Source organism: Lepisosteus oculatus, chromosome 8, assembly GCF_040954835.1.
Source record: "Lepisosteus oculatus isolate fLepOcu1 chromosome 8, fLepOcu1.hap2, whole genome shotgun sequence".
NCBI classification, from domain to species: domain Eukaryota; kingdom Metazoa; phylum Chordata; class Actinopteri; order Semionotiformes; family Lepisosteidae; genus Lepisosteus; species Lepisosteus oculatus.
Genome location: NC_090703.1, coordinates 46,019,724 through 46,036,156, shown reverse-complemented (window position 1 = coordinate 46,036,156; position 16,433 = coordinate 46,019,724). Strand labels below are relative to the sequence as shown.

At 46.3% G+C, this 16,433-nt stretch overlaps 1 protein-coding gene across 2 annotated transcripts; it reads right to left on the bottom strand.

Moving 5' to 3' along the window:
• Window positions 1–1,926: 1,926 nt before the first annotated feature.
• On the bottom strand, window positions 1,927–12,276 carry plp1a (proteolipid protein 1a). 2 transcript variants are annotated; one of them, XM_015351423.2, is made up of 7 exons: window positions 12,004–12,276; window positions 7,458–7,647; window positions 6,844–7,000; window positions 6,542–6,710; window positions 6,170–6,243; window positions 5,733–5,798; window positions 1,927–3,124 (listed from the first exon to the last, which is right to left on the bottom strand). In XM_015351423.2, exons 1-7 carry the CDS (start codon window positions 12,005–12,007, stop codon window positions 3,044–3,046), a joined length of 741 nt encoding a protein of 246 aa, XP_015206909.1. In that variant the 5' UTR covers window positions 12,008–12,276; the 3' UTR covers window positions 1,927–3,043. The 2 variants fall into 2 exon arrangements, with proteins under 2 accessions (XP_015206909.1, XP_015206910.1); XM_015351424.2 differs by having other exon boundaries at window positions 7,458–7,644; window positions 12,004–12,275.
• Window positions 12,277–16,433: the final 4,157 nt, after the last annotated feature.

The window sequence follows — 16,433 nt, the reverse complement described above, 5'->3', positions numbered from 1 at the left end:
GTAAATGTTTTTCCATTTCAACTCAAAATTTTTGTCTAACTGCATTGGCCAGCCTCAACAACAATAAACAATAAGCTTCAGTCTGCATAGGCCTTAAACAAAACAATAAGGAAACAATATATTACGTTTTTAAAAAAAGGTACTACAGAAATTAAAAGAATGTGTCCTCTGTTGCCACCTAGTGTTAACGTTTGGAAAAGCAGCACAGGTGGGCCTTTACCTCCTGCTTGAATCCCCTATAAGGGAGATAGAGATGTCTCCCTCTAGAATGTACAAGTGCATCACGGCACTGGTCCTCCTCCCCCTAAGAAGACAAGGCGCAGGCAGGCCCCTGCAGTGTACCGGAAAGGCACCTCTGCACCCCTTTCTGAATTACAGGGTCTCTTCGGGTGGGGGGTAGGGGCTGTGGAGGCTGCCCACATCGCCCTCTGGGACACCCTTTAGCTGGAGTTTATCCGTGGTCAGAAAGGTGCCCATTCGCAGCCTGTGCTGGTCCTTCACATGTGCCTGGTTCGCCGAGAGACTCATGAGGCAGTTGATCTGGGGAGAGAACGGCAGGGTAGCACACAGTACAATCCTAATCATTCTTCACACTCCATTCAAGGCTCTCTACAGGCAATTGGGAATCCCACTACCACCACCAATGTGCACTATCACGCCCCCCACACCCCAGCGCTCAGTGGGGAGGAGAACTGAGTGATGAAGCCAGTTCAGACATGGGGATAATTAGGAGACCATGATTGGTAAAAGCAAGGGAGAGAAATTCACTCAAGACCGGTGGACGGGGGTACACCTCTACTCTTTTCGACAAATGCTCTGGCTTTTTTATTGACCACCAAGAGGCAGGACCTCAGCTTTAGGTTTCATTCAAAAGTTGGCACTTTGTTTTGTCACTAATGGGGTATGAGGACCCACACAGACTGCAGGGTGAGCGCCCCCTACTGGTCCCACTAACACCTCTTCCAGCAGCAGCCTTAGCTTTCCCAGGAGGTCTCTCATCCAGGTACTGACCAGGCTCACACCGGCTGAGCTTCAGTGGGCTGCCGGCTGTGAACTGCTAGGCGATATAACTCCTGGCACAGAAGTGTTGTGCAAATAATCAGAAAAACATAACGGTTACAGATGAGAGGAGAAAATATGGCCCCTTGAGACTGTTTAGTACTCAGCAGTCAATCAAACCCAGGATCTCATCCAGTTGTTTCCTGAAAAAAGCTGGACACAGGCTTCAACAACACAGTTGATGGCTTGTGCCAGGCTCTGACAAACTTCTGGTTAAAGAAAGGCCTCCTGTTCTTGGTTTGAAATGGACCATCTGCATGGTTCCCACTTGTGTCCTCAGGCTTGCTAGAGCAAGCATGAGCTATCCCATTCTGTCTCTGCACACCTGCGGCATTAAAATCCCCTTTCTGCGAGACAGTCGCTGGGACACTCAACACATCGCTGGAAGGCAAACTGGATGGCCAGGTGATGGTGTTGGTCAGTGGTCAGAGTACACTAGTCCTATCACTCGCACCACTCTGCTGCCTATCAACAAGGCCCAGATTCCGAACAGCTCACTCAAACTATGGGAGCACTCTTGATGGATTCCTTGCAACTAAAACACAAAAGCAGCATGAGAGCTCCTTATGAGGTTTAAAAGCTTTGACCTCCTTTTATTGTCTCATTTCGTCTTGACAAAACCACAAAATGACCCACCAGCTGACAGAGTCACCCTCAGCCCTCTCTGATGAGAAGAAACCCTCCAATCACATAAAAGGCACAGCTTAATTGCAACACATTAGATCATATATAGGATGCTCTCGTTTTATACCTAAATTGTTTTTGCTTAGTATAGAAATCCATTTTTTGTTTCTTACGTGGGGTAAGTAAGACTATTGCTTAACCTTACCCCCTTAGACAGCACCTTACAAAAGATACAGAACCGAGTTGCTTTACAAATTGAATTCATTGTGATAAACAGCACAAACACTGAGCCATTAAGAACACAGCAGACAGAACAGAAGAAGCAGAGGGGAGTCAGTGTTTTATAGAGACAGACAGGTGCTGATGCAGATCTGAAACATGCTGAACTGGAAATGAGACCGGTCAGGAACATTCAAACATTCAAAGATGAGTAAATTCAGAATTCAGAATGACAGGAAGTGGGATTTAAGAATCAGGTTTTGGCATCTAGTCAGAAAGGCCTTCACTTCCACATGGGTTAACTTGGAAACCTGTGGTGTTTGGTTTTGCACTGGATTTTAAAAGAGCTCCCAGGAATTATGAGAGAAGGGAACTCTTCTGCTGAAGGGGTTCCTGACCTAAATGCAAGTAAGCACAGGGCGGTCTAGCACCATAGCAACTGTGATGCTACGGTAACCACCGTCTCTAGGTTAGCCATGCAACGCATCAACAGCGGTCCGGTCTCTAGTGCCTGCGAACGCCCCTCAAAGCAGTGACCCGACAGACAGCGGCCAGCTGGAGAAAGAGAGTGAGCAGAAATACACACCCCACACCCCAGCTGCCTGCCGCTACCCTCCCCTGCTCACCGTTTTAGAAACCAACGGAATGACCAAAAAGCTTCAAGGTTACACTGTTTTAAGTTTTTTTTTTTATTAAAACCAAAATAAGCAGCTTTCTTTTTTTTTTAAAAAAAAAAAGGAACGGACTTCGTCTGAAAACAAAAGAGGAAGCCAGCGGCCTGTCTGAATCTCCCACTACCGCACCCCTTTCTCTGGGATTCAAGAGAGTGAAGCGCTTGAGTGTCGGGGGGAGGAGCTGTATTCAACTCTACACTGATGGAAGACTGGGGGCCACGCTCGCCTGTGCTTTTCACACCCCCTTTTCATTTTCCCCACTGGGAGAATCCGTGAGCCTTGCATCCATTCACCGTTGTTCGTTTGGTTTTTTTTTGCTCTGGCACAAGGACTGGGCGGCGGAAGAGTTTCATCATGCTCCGGCCGTGGGGCTCCAACAGGCCTTGACTGGGGGGGGGGCGGGGGGACACACACACAAAGAAGCAGAGCTGAGCACGAGGAAGAGGTCGGGGGCGGGGGGGTGCAGGCTAACACCGTGTGCCTATCCCCTTTCGGCCCAGAAACTTCAGCACGGCATAGTTATAGGTGGTGGAGATCATGTAGGTCAGCTAGACAGGAAAGACAGTGAGAGAGAGAGAGAGAGAGTGAGAATACAGAAAAGAATATTAAAGTATTGGCTACACCTAAAAAACAGCGACCAAAATTCCTACCACCACAAAGCCCTGCTGAGCCAAGAGCTGAGCCAAAAACAGAGCCCCCTGAGCCAGCTGGTCCTGAGGCTCACCGACCTGAGCCACACCGATACTAACCAGCCTCAGGACAGCACTGCTAGAGCACCACAACCCAGACTCAACCACATCACAGCACAGATCAAACAGCAATATCTCACACACTGGGACACACACACACAAACACAACATAAACTGGAATGCTACAGAACCCTAAACAGACAATACACACTAGCTGAATATTTGACCGAAGTACAGGCTCAGTGACCACAGCCTGGCCATAGAAACTGGGCGACACAGGCAGACCTGGCTGCCCAGAGAGGACAGGCTGTGCTCCCACTGCCAGCAGGGAGAAATAGAGACAGAGGTGCACTTCCTACTGCACTGTGACAGATACTCTGGGATTAGAGAAACATTCTTCCCGAAATTCAGAAATCTAATCCCAGAGTTCCCACACCTGCCAAAACCACAACAGGTCCCAATCCTACTGGGAGAGGGAGGAGGGAACTCAGTTGATCTGGCAGCCCAGTATGTGATCTCCTGTCACAGCCTGAGGAACAGTGAGTCCGTCTCCCAATAATGCTCCAGCTGCCTACAGTATGTCAATATTATATAATATGTCTTTGTTGTAAATGTCTGTAACATGTCTGTAGATTTTATTTTACTTCTATTTTTTGTTTTGTTCTATGTTAATTTTATTATTTTTATTTGCTTTGGCAACACTGATTGTACCCATCGGTCATGCTAATAAAGCACCTTGAATTGAATTGAATTGAATTGAGTGGGGGAGAAGAGAAACAGCCGCTCAGTGGTGGGCAATCCTGATCTCCAAGCGCTGCAGACCTGCACAGTTCCTAGTCCCTTTGTGTCTCCTGTAGCCTCCTGCACAGTCCCTTTGAGCCAGGATCTAGACTGTTCCCATGTGGAACTGAGCAATTAAGTTCAATTTAAAGGGGGTGAGATTCGCACCTGCGTGCCTTTAAGCACTTGTGCTGACTTTACAGTGGTTTCGCCCCCTGAGCGGATATAATCCGTGGTTCCCCTGTGACCCCCCCACACCAGCTGGTTTTCATTCCATCCCGCCTTCTTTAGATAATCGCAGCCTTAATTGATCTAAGGTAGCTTTGATGGAATATTTGCATTTTGCTTCCAGTCACAGGTTTGGGATTGCATTGCCCTTGTGAGACACAGCGGTGAAAGCTCTAACCCAGCTGCTGAAGAGCGGGGAGCAAGCAGCTCAAATGGATCTGATTATTAAGTCAATGAAGGGCTTGATTGTGTCACTGAGGGCTCGGCTGGAACAGAAACCAACAGGTGTGTGTGCGTGTGGGACACCAGGACCAGGATTAGGAGACTGAATTAAATTGACAAAAATCCAATGATGCACTATGATAGGAATACCAAATTACCTACACTGAGCCCAGCCAGAAGGCTCACCAAAGGTCAATTAAGTGATTTTAAAACTTCTGCCTTTTCAATATTATTTTATTACTATTATAGGACTAATGTGAAAACATTTTCTGAGACAACCTGTTCTGACACAGTGTTCATCACAAAATGCATTTTAAGGAATAACCGTTTGCTGATAAAAAATACTGTATGCAGATTGTGAATAAGTGATGGTACAGGTCATGCTCAGCCTCAATGACATCATCTTTATGAGGCCTGAAATGGACAAGCTGATTCCTGGTGGCTTAGTGTGCGACGCCATCCCTCTGCTTCACAAACCACAAGCCTATTTCTCTAGTTCAAGACCAAATAGATTTCTGAATTACTCAGAATATAAATATTTCATACAGACTGAATTCCAGTCATATTCTATCAATGTAAAACCTAATGCATCATTCAAAGCAATACCTAACCACATAATTGGCTGTCTGGGGAGGACCAGAAAACCCTATTTCAGTTGGAGAACCAAGGCAGACCAATACTTATTTAAGGCTACTGAACACATATTTTAAATGTTAAAGACCCTGCCTGCTGCCAAAAGTGTCCATCTCACACGATTCATCAATAAAGTCACATGATGATTACCCCAGTTGGCAGGATGAGCTCTCCCTGTAGGGTCGGGAGCCTACTGTAGCTTATTCTGTTCAGTATTGTTTCTTATTTTGGCTTAATGCTTTTTTTCCCCCACATTAAAAGAATGTGTCATTCATAGACAAGGAAACTCCCTTTCCCATGTCACCAAGGTTTTTAAGGGACACCTCCATGCCATGCTGCAGCTGTGCGGATCTGAGAGAGTTAGACTGCCAGGTCTTTCTTCCTAGAAATCAGCTAAAGCTGACCTGGAATATTAAACTGCAGTAGGCCTACCTGGAGCCCTGCACCAGGCAGTGAATCAGTATATGTTACCCCAAGGGAGCCTGAGCTCTCTGCTGTAGGGGTTTCGCACTGGAGCGCGAGCTCTTTAATCATCCTATCAGCGGTCCAGTCAGATGTGCACCCTGGTTCTGTGTGCCCCGTCCTGGTGACACTGCCAACTCACCAGCGCCAGGAGGGTGGCCCCAGCTCCAGTGAAGGCTGCGACGTACAGGTCATAGGTCAGGAAGAACTGAAAAATACAATAAGAGAGCACCGTCACTGCAAACACAGTGCTGTCAGCACAGGAACATGCTCTGCCCTGGGCTGCTGTGAACACAAGCTGGAATACTGCATCCCACAGCTCTCCACAGCCCCTTTGGTCAGTATAGCTTTGGGGTCACTCCTTTGTTAATTTATTTTATGGACTACGGAAGCCAGGATCGTCAGAAGCCATGAAAAGCAGGTGTTCATTTCCTGGACAGGTCAAAATGTGGAAAGGCCCATTAGCTAAAAACCTCCCGCTTACCAGTGGCGCGATACTCAAACAGCCTTTTCTTCTCCTAACGGATCTTTGGCTGAGCCGAAACCGTAAAGTCAGTGCAAGATGCAAGACTTTCTCACCTCCTTGGTTTTGCACACGGCCACCAGAGTCATGCCACACACCCGCCCTGGTGTGGCGTTCCAGGGCAGCAGTCCTGGAGGAAACAGAAGCCTAAAATCAGTCCCGGACCCAACGGGTTCACCAGCAGAGGATGGGTGGCAGCGTACCCACCTGTGTCCAGTGAATCCAGCACTGCTGTTGGCTGACATGCTGCACTCATAGAGCCCCCATTGCACAGCAGTTTCAGACATTCTGCATTTTACAACTAAGAGCAACTGACAGCCGATTTTAAGAGCATGCATGTCTCTTAGCTTATCAACTGGCATCTTCTTCCACGTTCCAGGAGCTGCTGATGTCCCCTGTAGATCAGAGAGCTGGCTGTGTGGTCTTACCGTACTGCCTGGCGTCCATGCAGAGCTGGTTGATGCTGGAGGAGGTCTCCGTCAGGATGTTGATGGTGTGGCAAGTCGTGGCCATGTTGTAGAAGAAGTATACGGGCAGAGCGGAAAAGGCAAACACCACCAGCCAGATGACGGCCAGGATGTAGGTGACCACGATGAACTGCACAGGACAGGAGCATAGCGCGAGGGTTAAACGCTCGAAACTGACAGCAGACGCACTGGCCACCCCTGACCAATCCTGCTCTAACCTCCTCCTCCATCCCCTCCCCAATTCCTTCCTCTCCCCTACTGACCGTGGTGCTGAGACAGCGGCCGCAGGCAGTGCTCCTGAACTCCCCAAAGGTCTGCTTCACAGCACTGGTGGTGTAGAAGCCCTCAGCCAGGAGCACAATGCAGTACAGGAAGAAGAAGGAAGCCAGACCGTAGATGATGTACTGGAAATACTGGATACTGAAGGAGAGAGTGACAAGATCAAGCCCAACAGGAGACAATAACAGAAGCGTGAGTGTCAGCATCTTTAGTATGGGATGTGTAATGTCATGGCGTTATAGTGGGATGTCTGGACACTGCTTTCTTGTATGTCAACAGTGCAACAGTGCAGTGCAATGCAGTGATTAGGACTGTGGGCTTGAAACTGGAAGAGGCAGGTTATAGATTCAGTTCCCAGGAGATGCACTACTGGGAACTACCCTTGATGCAAATACATCACTTAGACCTTTTCAGCTAAATACCCAGCTGCATAAATGACTAAATCTAAGTTGCTCTGGATGAAAATACCAGCCTTATTAGTGAGTTAGGCCTACAAAATAAAGTATATAGTCTTGCACGCCAACACCCAGTACAGCATGCACAATTTGCCTTTGCTTTGCAAGGCTGGTGCAGGTAGCCGAGTGTGGAAGGGGCTCACATATAGGCCAGCGTGGCGTAGTCCTGCATGTTCCGCGCGAAGTACGTCTCGATGATCCTCTCCGTCTCCGTCAGCGCCTGGTGCCCGCAGCCACAGAACAGGGCGATGCCCGAGAAACACAGCAGGGTGGCCAGGAGCGAGGTGTAGGGGATTCCGCCCAGGCAGCGCACGCAGCACTCGTAGCAGCCTGCTAACAACAGCGCATCACGGGGCACTGAGAATCCGACAGCAGGGCAAAGCTTACTGTCAGATGCATGAGTGCAATGAAATGCTTGGCTGAGAGGAGAATGGTGTCCAAACTAGAGGCCATCATGGACAACATCTCCCACCCCCTCTATGACAGGCTTGTAGAAATGAAGAGCACGATCAGCAATAGACTGATTCATCCACGGTGCGACAGGGAGCGCTACAGGAGGTCATTCCTGCCTTCTGCCATAAGACTGTACAACGCATCCACCTGGCGTCTGGGCAGAGGCAACATTGACAGTGACCCGTTTCTGGACTGAACAGTAAACTGATACATCTGTTCTTTTTCTTTTCCGGTTTAAAACCGTTTTTGTGCAATATCTGCTAGGGACCTGTGCAATACATTTATATTTATAGTCATATTGTGCAATACGACTTTTTTGTGTACTGTTCTATTCTGGTTTGTTCTTTGTGTGTTCTGGACTGTAAGTATCTCTTCTTAGTGCACTGCAATTTCCCTCATGGGATCAATAAAGTATCTAACTGTCTTTGCCTGTGTGCTCCTATGCAAAGATATCGAGGAAACACTAAACACAAAAACACAGAACAGCAGCAGCAACAACAAGTTAAATAACATACATCTTAGAGAAAAAAAAACATCAGTGCGAGCCAGTGATAAGGGTAGAGCTCAGTAATCTGACAGCTTGTGGGAAGAAGTTGTCTCAGAGTCTGGTCGTTCGTGCCTTTATACTCCTATAACGCTGACCAGAGGGAAGGGGGGAGAAAAGTGAGGAACCAGAATGACTGGGGTCCTTAACGATACTTCCAGGCTTCCTGAAGCAGCGAGCTGTAAAAATGTCTGAAAACGAGCGGAGCTGTACTCAGATGATGGTCTGGGCTGACCTGATCACCCCCTGTAATGCTCTCCGGTCAGACAGCGAGCGGCTGCCAAACCACACTGTAATTCCACATGTACGCACACTCTCAATAGCGCACCTGGAAAATGTGGTCAGGACAGTTGAAGGCAGTCCAAATGTTTTCGATTGGCGCAGGGCGCAAGCATACTCTGGGTGGCAGCTGCTGATGGCTCGGACAAGAACACACCATACTCCAGAGGACGAGATGAGAGAGACAGGGGGTGCGTCCTGAAATCTTCACAGATCACCCCCATGAAATACAAGAGAGAGTGCCATACATATGAACCTCACTAGGTTCTCATGGATCATGGGATTATAATACACTATACTAGGGCAGGTACAAAATATGCAAGAATGACAACCAGTTACTTATGTCGTCTTTTGTACAAAAATAACATCTGGTAGGTTTGTTTGGGTGGTGGTCCTAAGGTAATGTCTGGAGCTACAGTCTTCAGCCAATGTGTTCCTGCCCTACAAAATACCCTTCTAGTCAACAGCAGGGATGCTTAAACCCAAAACTCCTTTAAATCAAATTAAAGTGTGCATCACACACAGCTGATTTTATCTGCAGTGCACCCAGCTCACAGGATCGGAAATGGCTCTGGGAAACCTCAGCAGGACGGGGTGCTACATTTGCATATTCACATTCAGAGTTATTGCATGCAGAGAAACTCCAAAATGTTGTCATTGATTCTATTCATGTGGCACAACCGAGCAGTGAGCTCATTAATTCAATTAGTGTTTCGGCGTTCTCCAGCATGAATATTGCAGTGCTGGGATCTGGCCAGGAGACTGTAGTTCACTTGAGTCTGTGTCTGAATCCTCAGGTCTGGGATCACCAGAAATCTGCTGCTCACCGGGCTCATGACTACATCACTAAAGCCAGGTGTTCTGCACCTGGAGCCAGGTAGACCTACTGACCTGGAGGCCAGACTCTACCAATCCATCTCAGAGCTGACGGTGTAAACACATGTTGAGACAAGAAGGGGTGAGAAAAAAAGGGGGGGAGGAGGAGGAGGAGGCTACTCGGGCCAGCGAAAGAGGCCCCCTTTGTGGTGTGAGAGACAATGGCCCTTGTCTGAACCCAGTGTGGGTGAACAAAGGCCGGTGATGTCAAGTAAACAAAGAGCAGGGGCTGAAAAGAGCTGTCCCCCCTCCCTGCCCGAAATAACCCAACAAACAGCCCTTTCAGAGTTCAAGGAGGGGGGGGGGGTCGACTCCCTCTCGCACTGCGACCCGGGCTGCCGGACTGGCCACATCATTGGCAGCACCGCCTGGGGGTACTGACAGGCTGAGACTGGTACCACTACAGTTGGCACCAGCCATGCCAGTAGGAGACATGGTCAATTGTATTCAGAAGGCTAAGCACATCTACAGTGAGGCTGGGAGGGGGGGGTGAGGGTTCTCACTGAGGTCATTACAGTTTCAGTCCTTATTTTCGTGGGAGAGAAAAAAAGCACCAGAATATTGACACTTTCCCCAAATCAACCCAGCGGCTTCCGAACTCCAGTTACATGTCATTATAATAGACGGTTATTGGATTTATAGGAAATCCTATAGGATTTATAGGAAGGTCTAGGAAGTCATTGGATTTCCTAACCTGGTTTGAAACCTATTGTTCCTGCAAGCAGCCTCTCCTACAGAACTTTGGGCCTAGAAATGACACACACTGTGCCCAAACCCTTTTCACAACTACCAGAGACACAAGACCCAGGACAGGCCACAGGACGCTCACATTAGATACCACCTGTGCAGCAATGTGATCCGGTTCAGAGTTTACTACCTGTATGCTTTTGTGCATATTGTCTTGATACAGTACAGCAAAAAAGCATTAAACATTTGCTTGTGTTGATTCAAACTGAGATACTGACCTTTAGAATAGCCAGCACCTTTCACCTGTTGACTTATACTGGAATCTGTTCAGTCATTTGTACTGTAACCTGCTTGAAACTGCTCAAACTCTTTTGCACAGGCACTTCACCAAACTCCTAGAGTTAGAGCACACAGACCCCAGTACCGAACTGTCTCAACGAATCAGCTTGTCCAGGCTGGTGATGATCAACAGCTCACACAAAAGTACATTTTACAGATTTGTCTGCACACAGGCTACCCCTGGATAAACCATAAATCACGAGACATCACGTTAAATGGCCTTTTTCTTTTTGTCTACAAAACGACACATCACAGCAATCGATAAGCAACTGTTCCTCAGCTTCGGTTCCAGAAAGCAGAAACGGCCTTGATCCGAGCAGCTAGTCATTTACTGCAGGGTCGGTATCGTTTTATTTTGGATGTTAAATATTAATATTTTCTGGGAGCTACTTGGTTCGTTTTCACCATCTGTTAACAATTTGTATTTTGCAAAGTGTTCCAGAACAAAAACATCAGTACGAGAGCCGGAGAAAACCCGTTATCACTTCAGTATCACCGAGTTGAATTTGTGTGAAGGCACAACCTGTGTCAACATCCTAAGCTAATTCATTGTCCCTACCACGCAGCTTCTGTCGTTTGTGAATGGAGTGTAAAGATGACATTTTCCGTTTACACGGCATTTTTGGTTTTTCGGCGCAACGTGACATCTCGAAGAGCGATGAAGTATTAAGTTGGCAGAAGTATTAAACCAAATCAAACAATACAGTGTACAAAACTAAATTAAAATGAAAAGTAAAAAAAAGTAATGGCAGTGCGCTGCCTAAGGTTAGACCCTAAAATACACCATTGAAATCTGTAGAAGGATATAACACAGAGCAGTAGTCTTCAATTAACATTTAGGAATATTTCCAGTATTCACGGTCAGGTATTTTGTGTTCTAGACAGACTTCCTGGGTGCTGTTTAAATACCGCTGCTTTTCAAATTCCTACATCACCAGGAAAAATGCAGAACATTCTTTCTGCGTACGGTAGTCCAGTCTTTTTCGAGGGGAGAAACTACCGGTTTCTGCTTCATTTGACAAATAACACCTGAAGTGCCGGATTGAACCTGGCACTGAGCACTTACAGACCGCCGAGGTGCGCCGCCTAGCTAGTGTGAGAACTTCACACAATTTAAAAAAAAACTGTCGAGTCCCACCACAACTTTTTGCAAATGAAACGTGTTTCTAAAATATCCCTGGAAGGGTACGAAAAAAAATCTAAATCGAGATTTAAGATCCCCAGAGTCCATTTTAATCTGGCCAACACTGCGGGGGTTAATGTCAAACATTTCTGTTTGTCTCAAACTTTTAGACTCGGTAACAATCAAGTTCCCGCACAACATATCCGGCCACCTGTGACACCAACGCAGACTTGAACTGGAGATCAAGCCGGGAATGATTGCTGTGCAGCATTTTAAAACGCATCCAACGAAATATTGTCTTAACAGAACTATGCGTGAAAGGCAAAAAGTCAAAGAAATCTGACTGCATCTGAAGAGCATGTAAGCCAATCCGCTACCGTTCACTTACCCATGTCTGGGAGATGTGGAGGTTTATTTGTGCACAGCTGCTCTCTGTAAGCCTGTTGCTCTGTGATGTGCACAGACCGTGTCCCGCTCCCCTTTATCAATCTCACTTCGCTCCTCTGACTTCCCAACAATGAACAAACCCGCTGCACACTGTGAGCCCGAACTTTAAAGACACAATGTCCCTTTTTCCCCAAGGCTGCCTGGGTCTAACGGGCCGCTGTCCGACAATTGAGACGCTAGCACAATGCAGAGGTCAAGGTCTCCCGCCGGGCCCGTCAAGTTTGACCAATTCTTCAGGAGTATGGAGCAACATCGTCTATCCCCTTTCCACCTGACAGCTTAAAACTGATACAGTAGTCTAATCACGCGCGATGAAAACATTCCTGTATCGGAATTTCAATTGCAGCCCACGCATCTCTGTGTTTTGTCTGGGTGGTTTCTGAATTAAAATAGACCGTTTTGCAAAACCAGTTTCTGATAGTTTCCTGCCTAATGTTTCTTTTATGTCTCAGTTTACGTGATCATACTAATTGATTGAACATGTCGTTTGAAAAACCGATGGCACATCACACAGATGTGTGGTAGCTTGTTTTTCTGTACCTCTCCTGGTATTTTTTTGTGTGTGAAGAGCCAAAACACTGTTCTGAGTTGGGAAAGAACTTTAAAAATCCACAGACACCATTCAGAGAGTTTAATGAATCATTTCTCATTATTGTGTTGTGGTGTTGTAGTGGAAAGAGCTCTGTGTTTTCCCCCACACACTGGGTAAAAACATCACAGGCTGATGTCCAGACTCTAACCCTACCCTCCATTGCACAGTTTTGTTTCATTCAGCATCTTAGTTGTTATATTTATCCTCCTGACTATCAATTCAATTAGAGCTCTTGGGGAAAAACTCTGCTATCGACTGGCAGGGCCAAAGGATGGGTAGTTGTGGTTGAGTCTAAATATCTGGCTTTTCACCGAATGAACTGTGAAGAGGTTTGGTAGTCAGAGGGTTAAACCTGAATTACAGGGTACAAACATATGCCTTGCCTGAGAAAAAGAATGAAGGAGGACTGAGAGACCCAGACAGACAGCAGAAACTAGCATGTCTGGATGTCAAAACATAGGCCAGGGAAGGTCAGAGGTCAGGTCAGAGGAGCTGGAAGATTCCCAAACAACCCCCTTCCTCACCTTAGGAAACCCAGCTTTAGCAGGAATTGAGGTAAACGAGAAATGCATATGTTATTTTAATGTGTCAAGGAAGTTAATAACACACATTTCTGTTGAACTCAAACACATCGTAAAGCTGTCCAGAGGCAGTTTGCTGGATAGTTCTCTCTCCAAGCAAAGCTGGGGGTTAAAAGCAGTTAAGATGCCTCTGCAACAGCTGCAGCTAATAAAGCTGAAGATTTTATGTGTTCCTGCATCCTGAAGAGTTATCTTCTCCACTGCAGTTTGTTCTTCAGTACTTATCCAAATAAGAGATGGTGGATCCCATTTGGGCCTAGTTTTTATTCTTCATTAATCCTTAATTACCTAATGGCAGTATCTGTTGCCTCTTATAGACCAAGGTTAGTATATCTGTTACTGGTTTTAAGATGTTCATGATGTAAAGGGATAACTCTGACCTTGCGCTGTGACCTTGAGTGCTGTACTTATGCAGTTCCGATTTATTTCATTAGCCCTTAAACAGCATATGACTGAACAACAGCACCCCAGGACAAAACCAATCAAAAAAGACACTGCTCTGTCAAACTGGCTTCTGATATCTGTCAACGAGATACACAACTTATTCACAAAAATATTGATGATAAGGGAAAACACACCAAAAAGCAAGTAACTAAAATAACAAACAAGTAAAACCTCAGCAATCTTAGCAAGACAATCTTAATCACCGACTCCTGAAATTCAGTTTTTGGAATCAAGTATTTTTATAGAATGCATTTTATAACAGGGAAGAATGTTAGACTCCTATCTCACAAGAGCTGTCAGACATTACTGAGGGGTCCTTGTACATAAACCAGCACTAAGAATATTACAATGGTTACAACTGAGAGGAGACCATTTGGTAGTTAGTAGTTAATTTGTATTGTGTGGAGTGGGCTCTGCAGGTGACAACTCCTGCATTGAGAGACATATTCTGGCCCCTGATGAAGGCTGAAAAAAGCTCACCAGTGTCTGACACCAGCATACTGTCAGTGCTCAAGCACCCCACACTGGCTCTCTCTCAGTGTCTCCCAGAGTCCCCCAAGCCCAGAAATCTTTGTTTATTGTTCGGCTTGCATTTGAAGAGAAGCCCTTCAAAGCATCCTTGAGAAAAAAGCTTCTCCATCTCAACAGCCCCCTCTTGGCTTTGGTCAGGCCTCCACTGGACTCTGACAGCAGCTGTCCATCACCTAGACTGCTCGTGTCCGTGTCCCACCTGACCACAGGTCACAGCGACGCACCAGCGCAACCGGAAGCGCGATTCAACGTTTTGGACCAATTGGCCATCATAAAAAGATAAAATAACGAGCAAACAAGAGAGTTCTGAAGCCACACAGATGCTCCTGGCATTGCCGAATTATGACAACAGAGGGACAATGGCCGCACTGTGAGGGCCCTGGGTGTGGAGCTGTTTTCTCCCTCCACAGACAGAACTGGTGCTGAGGACCAGCCCCACAATGGCCCCTCTGTGTGAGGAAGAACAACCCTTGTCTTCACTGAGATGTGCAAAAGCTGGACCACTGACAACTGATGCTCTACTGTACTGTACTTCAGGAGCGGCACAGTAACTTCTGGCCCTGGGCGGCTAATCTCAGTAGCCATTTCTTCTGCTCCTGCAGGAACAATGGGCCACACCATGCCAGCCGATTCATCACTCGATCATCTGATTGTTCCATTTTTGCATTTTATTGCACATCTTAAGAGGGAGAAGCACCTCATCCCCAAACCCCTCACGCAGTGGGGTTACAACAGTACAAGTGTAACATACAAGTGTGGTATTAGAATGTCAGATAAGTGAAATAAATGTAACTAACCTCAGCTGCAGTTTGCAACGCAGGCAACAGCTGCTGGAAAAGTAATTTGTGCACAAAAGCATTGATAAGCAGCAGACTCATGTCTCATTGTCCAGCAGAGAGACTGTGAAACAGCAGGGCTTTATTTGGGGAACTGCTGAATTTGGGTGCATTTTCAAGTGGCTTTTTTATTTTATACACCTAGCGTGTGGAGATGGAGTGGCCACTCAAAGATAAGATTCTTTCATGAGCAACTGACCCCTCTAAACTATAATTCAAACTGAGTGGGGGAAACGAAACAAGATCAATGGTGTTGGGAAGCAGAGATTAAACCCAGTGCTGGGATTGTTCTGGGCCCTAAAAAGTATATAATGGTCCAGTATCTGACCAGGGTGAGAGACAACACGAAGATCCAGACCCTAATTAAATGCAGGCTCAGTGACCACACCCTGGCCATAGAAACTGGACAATACAGGCAGGATTGGCTACTCATACACTGCCAGCAGGGAGAAGCAGATATTCTCATACAGTGTAAAAGACACTAAAGGATTGGTCACTAAAATAAGATCAAATTCCAGTATATCATCACATCTGCCAGAATAACAGCTATCAATCCTACCCTGTTACGGGGTTGTAAATTTAACAGAGCTGTGGCCCAGTATGTGATCTCCTGTTACAGCCTCAGGAACACAGAGTGTACACTACCTTTCAGATAATAATATAATGTCTGTAAATGTCATTTGTAAATTGTCATTTGCTTTAAGAGTCTGGAAGTGTTCGGTTAATTGTTTTTGCTTTGGCAACACTTCAATTCATCTGTCATGTCAATAACAAGCTCTTTGAATGTGAATCTAATAATAATATGTTGTTGCAGATGTTTGTAAATGTTCTGCTCATTGTTATGGCTGTGACAACACTGTGATTTATTGGTCGTGCAAATAAAGCTCGTAAATTTGAAAAACGTAGGTTACCCCACTGTCACTCCTGCTGCAGGCTAACCAGACTGGAGAGTTTAGAAACTCCTTGAAGGGGTTGCTCTGTCCAGCTACAGGAACATCCTGCAGTTCTGAATTTAATATGGCTAAGGATTTTTTCACAGCATGGCTTTTTGAGACTGGTTACTCTAAACTTAGCAAGTTAATTGGGTAAAATGGTCTTTAGCCTTGTACACATTGCTTGCAAATGCAAAACACCTGACCAAGTTCGTTCTGAACATGGCTGCCAGCATAGCAATGTTTAGAACCTTGTAAACAGTATATTGTTATAGCAAGCAGCTGTATCACCCTGTAACTCACAACTAGTAGCCCACTGAAGCTCAGCAGGTGTGAGCCTGGCCAGTACATGGATGGGAGACCTCCTGGGAAACCTAAGGTTGCTGTTGGAAGAGGTGTTAGTGGGACCAGTACGGGGTGCTCACCCTGCAGTCTGTGTGAGATCTAATGTCCCA